The sequence below is a fragment of the Pygoscelis adeliae genome, unplaced genomic scaffold, assembly GCF_000699105.1.
Source record: "Pygoscelis adeliae isolate BGI_AS28 unplaced genomic scaffold, ASM69910v1 Scaffold74, whole genome shotgun sequence".
NCBI classification, from domain to species: Eukaryota; Metazoa; Chordata; class Aves; order Sphenisciformes; family Spheniscidae; genus Pygoscelis; species Pygoscelis adeliae.
Genome location: NW_008824665.1, coordinates 265,148 through 278,413, shown reverse-complemented (window position 1 = coordinate 278,413; position 13,266 = coordinate 265,148). Strand labels below are relative to the sequence as shown.

The following is a 13,266-nucleotide window of genomic DNA, read 5'->3' as shown; positions in this document are numbered from 1 at the left end:
TGCCTTTCACTCTCTGCTTGTACAGTGATTAACACAATGTAGTTCTGATTTAAAGTGCCGATGATAAAGAAAATTTGAGATGCATAAGTAGAAGGAATGGTGAAAGGAAGGAGCCACATGTTGTGCAATCACATGGCTAATTGCGTGCATATGTGTTTTTATATGTATATAGAAAAATGCATATTATGACAGCAGCATTTGAAGTGTTGAGTTCTTTTAAAGAGGTTTACATAATTCAGTGGCCAACATAGGGTACAGGGGGTTGGTTTTTAGTTTTTAAAGAATTAGTTATATAAAGGTAGTGTGTTTCTTGGTAAACCAGAACTCCAAAACTGGCTATATGTCATGGGAGAAGATGAGGATATATATTCCCTTTTTGTCCCCTTCATCCATTTCTATATTACAGTGTGTGTGTGTTCTTCATTTGCAGAACATTGAAACAAGACTAAAGATTTGTTTGCCTGAAGACTTGGGGTCTGCTCTGATGGATGGTGTAGTTCTCTGCCATTTAGTAAATCACGTTCGTCCTCGGTCTGTAGGAAGTATTCATGTACCTTCACCAGCAGTAGTAAGTTGAATGTTTCTTGTTACATTGGGGTGAGGGGGAGGAACATTTTAAAAAAATTGCTGTTTAATTGCCAAATGATACTTGGTTACATAAAACAGGTTGCTGTTCAATCCATGTTCTTTGCTGTTAAGGGCAACATTTACATTACTACAAATTCAAATGTTCATTAATTTTTATATGTTATATATATAAATATAGTGTGTATATATACACACACACATCTATAAATGAATCAAATTATCCTGCCTCTCTCTGATCTAGCAACAGATCAGATTTTTTTTCATAATGGCCTTTTTGTTCAGTACACTATGAAATTCTATGATTACAAGATTTTATTATAGGAGACCCTTTTTAAAAGAAAATTAGCTCCTTGTTTGTTGATTGAGGAAATATGAGATTAACTTTAGCAATGTCTGGCTTAGCAGATGTCATGTAACTGAAGCACTTACAGCACTTATTAGCATATTCTTCCTATTGGGTTAAATGTAGAAATTACTCCTTTTACCTGCAGAAGGAATGGAATAGAAACATGTGCTGTAGTAGTTTAATTGGCTTGCCAAACCTAAGGACCTGAAAATTTCAGGACATAAAATCTATGTAATCTGTGTGTGTGCATTTCTTGAAACTTAATTTTCTTCGTATTTTCTCTATTTATTGATGTCTTTTTCTTGGTCAGATCTTTGTTCCAGATTTCTGATACCAGTCTGGTTCTGAAGAGGTTTTGTATGTTTTTAGACTATCTGTCCCCCCCATCGCCCGCCCCCCTCCCCCTTTTTTTTTAATATTTTTTACATATTGGTAAATATACTCGATTCTGAGAATAGCATGTGGATTTCAGAGCCAATCTATAAGAATTTCCCAGAAGACAGATTTTAAGAAAAAGACATTTTCTCAGGTGGTCTAGTGGAGGTTTTTTTACTGTTGCTTGGTTTTAAATTACTTCTGTCTTTGGTAAAAATACGATATGGCCAAAATATGCAAACTTGAATTTCTGGGGTAAAAACTTAAGTTTTGTTGCTGATTTTTTTTTTTTTAGATAAAAATCTTGTGGTGTTTTCTATAACAAAAAGCAAATATTTAAATCCGTTTTAATTTTGTTTCAACTTTATATTGATGATGTTCTCTTGCTTGAAACATTCTTCAAATTACTTTAGCCTAGAAAATTAGTTCTTTAAAGTCCCTGCTACTATATTGAATTTTTAGTTTAAGTGGATATTCAGGAATTACCATTGTTTCACATCTTGCATTGAAAAAGCAAAATAGTGAGTTTGTGGTGGTTTTTTGTTTTTTTTTTTTTTGTAACATCATCTTTCTGTAACTATTCGGTGAATAGTTGAGTGAGACAAATTATGGAAGTATTTGAAATTCTACAGTAATAGGGAATTTATTCTTCAGAGACATTAAAATTGTGTATAGTTACTATACATTTGAGAGTACATAAAATACTTAAAAAGTAAGAGCCTGTTAATTACAGTTAAGTCTGTTCCCCATGATGTATGTTGAAATCCTTCATCAGTTTACTTGCTGTCCAGAAAATCAATGTCATCTATCACAAATCATTGTTAAGAGGCAGGTTTTAGAACCTCACAAGCTGGATGTGAACAAATAGAGATCTAAATGTGCTGGTGACTTTAATAAAAGCACACGGCATCCACAACTTACGTACTCGGATCGTATTTGTAGGCATGATGTTTTTAGAGTGGTAGAAAAAAAGTTGAGCAGAATTTTATGCATTCTTTTCAGGAGAAATATGGAAATGGTGCATCAGTACAAGAACAATCCAGTAGATGAATTTATTGACTGAATTAATGTTCTTGACTTCTTTTGCCATAAACTATTTTTCTTGTTTTTACAGCCTAAACTTAGCATGGCGAAATGCAGGAGAAACGTGGAAAACTTTCTGGATGCGTGTAGGAAACTGGGGATACCAGAGGTAATTTAATTAAGTCTGTCATTTCTAGATGATCAAAAATGCAAACCACATTAATTACTTCAAAGCTGAAGGATAACTTTATGAACTAGTTTTTCAGCCATACAGACGTATAATTTAAAAAATTGATTTAAATAATGTGATTTAATACTACTTTATTGCATTTAAGTGGCTTATGTCACAGCACTTAAGAATTGCAATTTCTGTCTTAAATTAGTAATTCAGTATTATCCCAAATACCTCCTTATCTTTGCCATGGAAAATAAATAAGGAATATGGCAATTAGGTAATATGTAATTAGGCAAAAGTTTGCACTTTTTTTCGTTTTACAACATAACTGCATTTTTACCTAGTGCTTTTTGAATATGGACTTCATTCTTTTTAAGTATTGTTTTTCCTTTTTTTACAATATTAAGTACTCTATAGTATGCATTGTAAAAGTGACTGATAACACTCATCTCTTGTACTGAAACACTTCTGCAGTGATGTGAAGAAAACCATTGTGTGTTAAGTATGGAATGTACGTATGAGTAAGGTTGCTCTACAATGTAGATGTGTTTCAGAAGGTGGAAATAGAGAAATTGCAGTGCTTGGTGTTTTCAGTTTTTCATTTCAGAATGGCAGCATTCATCATGTAATTTATTCTCATATTAATAAGGAATAATATCTTTATAACTAATGTAATGAATTCTGGAGTTTCATTGGGAATATTTCAAAGACTTCCTTATGGTCTAGAAGTACCTATTAAGAGAAAGTTAATTTCAAATACACGACCCTAAAAAGAAGGTAAAAGTGTTATACAAGATCTTTTTAATCTGAAAACATGAAAATTGCATAATGTATTTTCCCTGTGTTGTTGCCTACAAATGACAATATAATTAAGACTGAGTTCTTTTTAGTACGTGTTTCAAGAATGCTGAAACAAAAGGCTATTTTGTGAGCATCTCCCCCACCACACCCTTGGGGAGCAGATGATAATGCAAAGATTTCACTCTGGGAAAGAATTCCAGTTTGAATTCTTTATATTTTATCTGTATTTTAGCACTTGATTTGGAGGACAGCAGAAGTAACTGTTCATTTTTGCTATTTGTAGGAATTTTGAGGGGGAGACTTTTATCTTACAACTCCAATGAATGGTTCATCATAAATGTAATTTGAGAATTCAGTGTTATGGGCTGGGCCTCTAAGCTGTAATGGTTGATTTAGTTCTTGTAATTATGTCATTTATTATATTAGAATGACTTCATATTAAAGGTAAAATTTCACTTCAGAGAAGATCAAAATCTTAGCGCTGTGAGCTTGTAGACATGGAGTGTTTCTTAAGCAGCCCCAAAATTCATTGTCTTCTGATGCATCATAAATTATTCAGTAAATTAGAATACAAGTCAGGTTTTTCTGGATATAGTCTGTTAAGAAAGAAAAGGCCAAGCAAGAGCTGTTTTCATTGTTGTCAAGAGATCTTTCAGAAATGGAAATAAAACAGAAAAATTTACAAAGATCCTTGCAATGCCATACAGATGGGTAAGCTAAGCCTTTACTCTTGAGGTTTTTTTTATTTTGGATTTCTTAAGTAAGCTTTCTGGAAAAATACCATTTTGTTTTTGATGAATGGACATTTTTATAAATTTATTACCCCTCCTCTTTAATGCTTCCATTGAAATTAGTGTAGAATTTTTTAGGATTTTTTTTGTATTTTATTAAAGTATATTTGTTGCAGAGTTGCATAGACCGTTAACCACAAGGCCAGATCTTACCAATCTGATTTATAAACTAACCATCCTTATGAATCTAAATAAGCGTTAACTTCTCTTGAGGGGCAAAACTCATTCACTTAAACATTAAATGAACAGCTTGCAATTGTAAATTTATGATAGATTTTAAGTACTCTGGGGATTTTGATTACCTGTTGGTAATTTGCAAAGGTATATGTTTGCTATATATTGTGAAAATCCATCATGTTGCAGAACTAGGTGGTAGACGATAAACTTCGCTGCATGTTGGAGGGATGTGTATTAGGAATACAAAGATGTATCATAGCAAGTATGACAGTTAACTGTCAAAGTTTTTAAAGAACTACAGACGGTGTGTTTCATGCTGCTTCAGGTTGATGAATTGTACATTGCCTAACTACTTCAGGACAAACCAGTAAAAGGGATGCAGTGAATTATTTCCTTTTATTAAAACAAGCATCTTATGGGAAAGTGATAGGTTCCACTTATGGATCCCAATACCCATAGCTATTAGGCTTTTCTGTGGTATTTGTGTCTATGTTTAGTTCCTGAGAATTAACTTGAAATTCTGCTGCGTGGTTTTTTTTTTAAGGATTTAAAATTGTCATAGTTCCTGTTGGTTTGTTTCCAGTTATTTATGGAATGGAATAGAGTACATGCTATTTCCTGAACTCCACAGGTTTAGAAAAATATCCTGTCAAATCATGTAAAATGAAACCAAGAAAATAGCTAAGTAATTACTGTGTTGTGCTGATGTGCATGGTCTCTTACTTCTGTGGCTTTGTGTCATAATAAGTATCAGGAGTTGGCATCTTGACCAAAGAATCACAAATACAAAATTCAGGAACATGAGCATCTCTTTATAATGACCTGGTATGTAGATGATTCTGAAAGCCATTACCTGCCAGACGAGAATTTCAGTACAATGGGTGACATGTTGAAATCACTTTCTGTTAATGGCCATATGATGCTCCTGATCATATGCAGAAGGGACGTGCTGGATCATATGCAAAAGGGATGTTTTAAACATATGGTTCTGACCCTTTAATAAGAAACTAAATAGCAAGGCTCTTACTGCACTGGTAGACTATCAAAAGTGTGAGAATTGTAGGACAATCAACTTGTGTCCAGTTTTGCCACTAAATTTTCCTGTAGAGCCTTATCAGAGATCTTTGTAAATGATCATTTTTTGAGACAAAACAAAATTTTTGTTTGGTGTGGGGAAGGGATGCTGGCAGGTAAGCACCTGAAAGCCTGAAGATTCAGACAATGTCTGCCGTGCCCCTCAGGAGGCATATGACAGAAAAGGTACAATCTTTGTCACTTAGAAAAGTATGAAAGAAGACTTTATTTTACACTGTTAACTAAAAACTGCCAAATTGCCTAACCTCCTCTGTAATAGCGATAGAATGACAAACACTCCTACTTTTTGGCTGATACAGATTGAACAAGCAAGTGGCAGTAGATGCGCGGTAAGTAAGGGGTGCCTGTCCTTACTGCATTTTTCAGAATGACATGCAGTACTTGGATGGTGCCATTCACTGGAGTAGATTGTTAATGTCATTGAACCCGCTACTGACACCACCTATAATGCTTACCCAGTCCACCTATATCGCACCCACCCTCTCACACTTTCTGGGTTTAAAAAATAAAGCTGTTTTTTTATTTATTTCGCTTTGTGTGTAAGTGTGGCCTCCAAAGTGTCAAATGTACCAGTTCTAATGCAGTTTTACTCTTCTTAGTGACATCTCATCCCAGAGGTATTAAAAAAGATCAGGAGAGTCTGAATTATTATCACATGAGTATGTATGTAAAGTTATGGAAGTATTTTGGTTTCAACTGTTCTTTCAGAAAACCAGTAACAACATACATAAAGACAAAAATAGTCATATACATTTCTTCAACTTGTCAGTTGCCACATTAGAATCAGTATTCATGCTAGTAACAAAGAAGTAGACTTTCCCATTTTAACCTGCAAATCAAATAATTTAATTAAGCTTTCATTCTTGGTAGCTGTTATTCTTGGTAATCCATATTACAGAGCATTTTTTCTTATGCACTTTCAGTAATGTTAATGTTAACAAATATTCCTGTCAAAAGGAAAAAATAAATGATTTGTGGTGGGTTGAACGATACTTTATTACAAGTGAGATTTAGACCCAAACAGAGCTGTAACCGCAATGTTATTCAAAAGGCAAAAGTTACAAGTTTTGGTCTGCATTTCTTCTAGTTCTCAATTATGAACAAATATGGCATATAGGACCTTCTAAGCATTTTGTCAAAAAAGGAATTGAACAAAGTATTTTCAATGTTTGTGAGCCAAAATGAAGAAGTTATCTTTTTACAAAGACATAAAAATTAATTTTTATGATCTGCAACTTACACTAATGTAATATATAAACAGTTTAGGCACTTGAGCATCTTTTGGCCCTTTATGAGGCCTATTCAGGTCAGAGAAATTAGGTAGTTATTTTTAAAAAAAGGAAAGACGGTCTTTCCCCACATACACAGACACACCTTGTCAATCTTCATATAGCTTGAAGAAAAGATAGACTTAAGTTATGATGAGTAATACTAGAATGGTAATTTCTGTTGATAAAAGGTAGTGATAAAATGAAATCTTTCACAGCCAGTTGTTACAGCAGGTTTATCAAGCTTCTGTGTTCCAGCATGTCAGTAGTGGTGCAGCACGATTTAGTGGGACAAGTTATTTCTCGGGTGGGAATGAAAGACTTCTGCCATGTGTCTCAAATTTTCAGTCAGCTACTTGGTGTACACATACTGAACAGAAAGGAATGTGATGGTAAGAAATGGCTTTTTGGATCTCAGATCATCGTATGAAAGTTCAGATTACAAAAGGCTTAGCTGCACCCCTTCCTGTGACTTTCGAGTCCTGCAGACAGGAGCTGTTACTGCATCTCACCTCTTCCCCTGAAAACTAGGTCCGCTACGTTGCAACATCAGCGAGAATTATTCTAAAAATCAATATGATTTGTGTTAGTGTAGGAATTGCTAATTAAGTAAAACAAACAGGAAAAAAACAGGAGGCTTTTGTATGCTAAAACTGGCAGAACAAAGTAAAAGAAGCAACCAAGCAGAGAGTGTCAAGTGTTTTATCTTCTGTCCACCTATTAGTTGTTCAACTGGTAATCATGTTTCTCAGTTTAATGCAAGGTATATTTTCATTACCACTTATGCTTGTTTTCTGATCAATTCACGTAATCAGTTACTTCTCCATAGTTTCATCAGGAGGCATCCATGAAGTTGCAGTAAGTTTTATGAGGTATGACTCCTTTCTCCACTATTTCGTTCTGGGCTCGGTAATGTACACTATTTGGCCTACAGTATGGAGTTAAGTGGTTCAGTATGCTGTCAATTAGAGTACTGAAAGCATAATTCTGAGGTTCCTTTCATTTATGTTTTGAGTATAGTGCATATGCACTACAGACTTCATACTTTAATGCACTATGGACTTCATTCTTTAATGCACTTCTGCAAACTTACTCTTGACTTTTTTTACCAGTCAAAATTTGAGGAGGTTGGTTTTGCAATGCTGTCTGTTTTCACAGTCACTGCAGGAGCATGTAGAATGAGGGTAGTTTGTGCACACAAACAGCTGGTTATGCTTTTGCCGTTCCCATTCTGTCTTACTGTGTTTATTCTGCGTGCATGATTTTGGCAGCTGTATGATTTAATCATGTAGCTTCATAGACATAACAAGTCAGTCCATAAATGTAATGATTAAGTATATGGATCTTTTTAGTTCTTACTAGTAATCATTTCAGTCTCCTAAATGAGAAGGGCAGTGCTTGCGATGGGTGGGTGGGTGGTTGTCTTTGAGACTTTGGGTGGGGGTCATGTACTTTTTCACTATTTCATGATGTCGTGTTTAGTTTGGTATTTTCATTTCACAGCATCTGTAAAATTCTGGTAACTTAAGTGGAAATACATTCACCATTACTGAAAAGCTTTATTTTTTTTATCTAGAGTTATATTACAGAAGTTTAAAATACATACAATATAAATATTTTACTTAATAAGGTGTGAATGTAACACTAAATTACCCATTGTCACAGAACACACAAAAATAAGCAAAAATGATCAGACATTTCTCAGGCTTCCCCTGGTTTCACTGAATTTCACTGAAGCACAGCATGGCGGTTCCCATAGGAAGTTTCTTCTGCATGTGTTGGCTGTTTTTGTACGCTTTGGCTTCTCCTGTATACTGCTTAGTATGTTAATCTCTGGTTAGCAAGTTCTTCAGTGCCTGTAAAAATTCGACCTATTACCCGCTCTCATTCCCTAACTCTGAAATTACTTCCTTCCCCATTTGACTGCAGTAAGGACTGTTGGGGGGGGGGGCGGCAAAATAAAACAAGAACTTTTTTTAAGTTCTGTCAAATTTTTTATAGAAATTTAAGTTCAATGTATCTTAGATTATTTTTGGGATATATGTGCAACAAGTAGGAATTGAGTCTTGTAAGCTATTTTAAAATTAATCCAGCATTTGCTGGGTTTATTGGTGTCTTTGGTAAAAGTGCAATATATTACATAGCTGAGAGTCATGAGTGAGTAGTTTGTTTGCCCTAAAATTTGTTTCTCTGGTAAGCAGCTTGTGGATGTAGATGTTCTTGAATGCAGTACTAGTCCTACCCCATTTTTAAAAAAGATCAGCATGTTTTGTTCTGTCTGTGAGTTTTCATCCTCTAGAAAAAGCCAAATACCATTGCATTGAAGTTTATATCGCCTGTCTGTGAGCTTTCATCCTTTAGAAAAAGCCAAATACAGTTGCATTGAAGTTTGTATCGCACTGGAATTTTGAGTTGAAAAAATTCTGAAAAATGACTGTAAAAACGGCAGTGTTGTTGCTAGGCAGGGTGTTTTTTCCCCTCCGTGTATCTGCTGGCCTAGGAAACAAAATTAAAATTTTGCAGCTTTTAACTCCTGTTAAAGCTAAAACCAGGCATGGTAAGCAAAAAAGAAAAAGAAAAAAAAAGTGTCCCTTTTTTCTTTGATGCGTGACAGTTCTGACTTCCAGTTTCACTAGTCACTTTTCAGGACAGAAAGGCCTTTTAAATATTTTAAAGTTTAATTTATTGCCAACTAGACCTTGAAACTTTGCACTAACAGAAAACAGACATCCGAACTTCCGTGTCTTCATTTATTGGGTGCAGTAGCAAGTGAAACTGAAAAGCTACTAAAGAAACACAGCGTTCCTCTGAAACAGGGGATCTCTTTCCTACTTTGTATATTTTTATTCTGTAAATATTCACCATCTTTGTTGATAGTAAGGCCTCACTTGCAATGTAAAATGGTGTATCTTAGATTGTGTTTTGAAGGTACTAGTTGTTGGTTGGTTTGATTTTAATGTTAAATATTGTGTGTGCATATTGATATTATTATTACATATTACATTGCATTTTGTATAGCTAGTCTAGAGTAAATTGCTACATGAAGTCATTGATACTTTCCAAAAAAAGTATGGGAATCTAACCTGCTAATAACTTTTAAAATGCTACCTAAGGAATTTAGTGTCAAATTCTTCAGTTTAGAAACTATTGAAATTAAGTATAGTTAGTGCTACATTGACTTTTTCAGTTTCCATCCCAGGGCATCATTTAAGATGATATTTGAATACTAAGTTTTAGATTATTTATTATGTTAGAGAATTTTGCATACTTCTAACAATTTCTTTAAGTACTTTTTCTTGAGACTTATTATTGCTGCTGCTTGTGCTTTTAACACCTTTCTAACCCACTGTTTGCTATTGTATAAGTTAGATTTTACAATTGGTTCCATTTAAGCATTTGAATAAGGCCCAGATGGACAAAGGTGTGCAGATCTCATTGGAATAAGTGGATCATATGCACCTCCTCACCCTTGTGAATCTGGGCATAATTTTGGAAGGATTTGAAGGCCTGAGCTCTTCTATCTTAACATTGTTATTATACGATAGCTTCAGTATTTAGAGGAATTGAAAGAAAGCTGGCGTGTCTAGTGACTAAGGCAATACTAGGAAGAAACTATTCCTACATGTTTATGCTAGAATATTGTGATAATTTATTTATCCATATCTTTCTATTTTTGTATTTTTAATTTTATGCACTGTTTTTTTCTGTTCTAATGGCTGCCCTTCGGGATAGGCTGACCTCTGCTCTCCGTATGACATCCTGCAGTCGGATATTCGTCACATTCGAAAGACTGTTGACACTCTGCTCGCCCTCGGGGAGAAAACCCCACAATCAACTTCTACCTTTCGCTCCTGGGATCTAATAGGCTTTTGTCTTTTCCACATACTTTTTATAGTCTTGATGTATATAACTTATCACTGGAATGTGCTAACAGCATAACCTGTTCGCATGTGCACACAAATTTTCTGCTTTGTCTCTGACAAATTACAGGTACTTAATTTCCTTCCTTTGTCGTACAAACTTCTCCCTTTCCCTTGCTTCCCTTCCTTGTAATATCTTTATTAATCTCTTGAAATAGGGGAGAGAGGGAGTAGCATCTTGAAGGCAAGTCCCATCTCTTCTCCCCGCTCTAGCTCTAGTTTAAGAACTTATGTACCTCTTTATTTATAGTTTGTTTTCTTTTATGTTGCCTAGACTACACACTAAATGTGTTAAAGCAGAGAAGCTACTCTTACCCTGCTTTTGGGTGGAGGCTAGATGTGTATCACAAGCTAAACAGAACTGAGCCTCTTACTTTTTGTGAAAATCGAAGAATGCTGCAGATATTTAAGCAACTGAGGTGGCACTTCAACAGGTGATAGTATTTTCTGAGTTGGTGCCAATTATTTCAACATACATTGTGTTAAGAGCACTTAGAGAACTATCTTTCAAATTATTGTTATTTTTTAATCCTTTAGATTAACAAGAGTACTGTAACTTTAAAGATTGTTGGTCATCTCTACTGTTCTGATTAAATTCCATACTGGAGTAGTTATGTTTTCCTACTTACATTTTGTTTTCCTCCAGATTCCACAGAATAATCTTTTTCTTCTGTCGTACAAAGCAGTGTTGAACTGCTTTTAAACACTTGCTATGTTACACCCCAAAGATGACTGTAAATTAGTAGTGGCTATGAGCAACCCATAATAGGCAAGGGACTTCAGAATGTTTCAGGATGAAGATGGTGGAGTACAGTGTGATACCATAAGATAGTTTGAGAATAAGCTGTTAGATTCCTGTGTCTGCCATTCTTATGTGTGATGTCAAGCAAGTCACGTCACTATCTTGTCGCTGTTTCATCACCTGTGCAACTGCAGGTAATGTTTGTTTGTTTGTTTGTGTAACGAATGTAACAAAGACAATGTAGCCAGGAAAATAGATCATCCGGGAAGACTCTAGATTTTCCATCCTACGAGGTTTTAAAGAATTGATTAGATAAACATTAGCCAGGAGGCGTTTTGGTATGTTTGAACTCTGCCTATGGTTAGAGTGCTGGACTGATGCCCTCCATTTCCCTTCCAGTTCTGTGTTCTGTTCATCTATTGTAAAACTTGAATAAGACAATTTTTTTCTTGTTTTACTCTGTATGAACATGAAATATACAAATGAAAATTGATTGAAAAATATAAAACCTTGAATATAAACCTATATTGACATTGCAATATTGGCCTAGATGCTGTTGACTACATTTGTAATTCAGTCTCAGGCTAGCTAACCAAAGGACCTCAGTTTCGTGTCTGTGAAATAAATACGTTCATTTCTCACTGCCTAGTATATAAAAAAATTACCTATAGACTTTTAGAGAATAACTAGCATAAGAACTTGTATGTTACTGATTATTCTGGCCATATGGTTATGATTTAGTGCTACACTATAAATATTCCCATTCCACAGATACTTGTAAAATTTTATTAAAAAACTTCTAAATGCAGTTCTATTCCTGGTTTCCATGGCTCAAATATATACATACATATATAAAAAGAATGAAATGTATAATTAGACATGTATTTTAAGATGGAAAAATTAATTTCAGACAATGGATAAATCCAGTTTTTTTAAAGCGTTTAGTGTCTAGCAGCTTCCAGTGCATACATATATAACAACTCTATTGTAACAAGAGTGTCTTCTGTGACCAGGCATGAGTTCAGTGAGTGCTCCTAGGTTCTTTATACTTGAGGAAAAGGTATTAGTTAGGTGGGTGTGTAGCTGTAGACTTGTACCCTCATCCTGCGCAGGCCTGTCTTCTAACTGTGTGGCTTGTTTCAGTGATTCCAACACAGGACACTTGCTTACTCCGAATCGGAGCTCGACACTTACGCTTTCACTTTCAGCAGATCTTTGTCTTGATTTTTGGTTGTCTTGTTTTAAGGCTGTTGCTTTCCTAGTGAAACTGAGAAAGTGACATAAAGCTTGTCAGTTCAGAATCTATTAATTGTATGATTCTTTATAATCCAGTGTTGGTATCTGAGGCAAAAGTGATGTCTTCTCTAGGGCTGGGATTTTACTCCTGCTCCCGTAAGTGGTAAACAGGTCTCCTGTCAATGCTTTGTGTTGTGCACCCCTTATATAGTACCGATCTACATGTATGAGTATATTTTAACATTTTTTGAAATTAGAAAATCAGGTGTGAAAGTTGTTGCTACCATCCTATAGTACACATCTGTCTCATTGTCTAATAATATGTCTGATTATCCACTGTATCCAGTAGCTTTGGGAGGGAGGTAAGAGAAGTAGTAGATCAGTGTGTTTTGCATTTCCAGTGTGCAGAAATGGAAGTTCATGTCTTCAGTGTTTTTTGAGTGTTTTGTCAGACTAGACACTGGGTTAGAAACTGAACTACTGTTGTGCCGATGTAGACCAACTGAACATACCCCAGTCATAACAACACGCAACTCTCAAACTTGTCCAAAGTTTTAACTTTACATATGCCTACCATGCAAACAGAGTTGTCTTTTAGTTACTTTGAGTACATTTTCTCACTATTCTCAACTATGACAATATACAGTAATTAAAGTGTAACATTACAAGCACTTTCTTGTAGTTACGGAGTTGAAGCCATCTGTGAAATCAAACTGTGAAAAAATGAAC

The 13,266-nt window shown here is 35.0% G+C and overlaps 1 protein-coding gene across 1 annotated transcript in view; it reads left to right on the top strand.

The window, feature by feature from the left end:
- The window catches only part of LRCH1 (leucine-rich repeats and calponin homology (CH) domain containing 1), an 80,483-nt gene that overhangs the window by 59,605 nt on the left and 7,612 nt on the right, over positions 1-13,266 (top strand). Inside the window, exons 19-20 of the mRNA XM_009322846.1 lie at positions 431-568; positions 2,424-2,501. Coding sequence (XP_009321121.1) covers positions 431-568; positions 2,424-2,501 — 216 coding nt within the window. The remainder of the gene's footprint in view (positions 1-430; positions 569-2,423; positions 2,502-13,266) is intronic.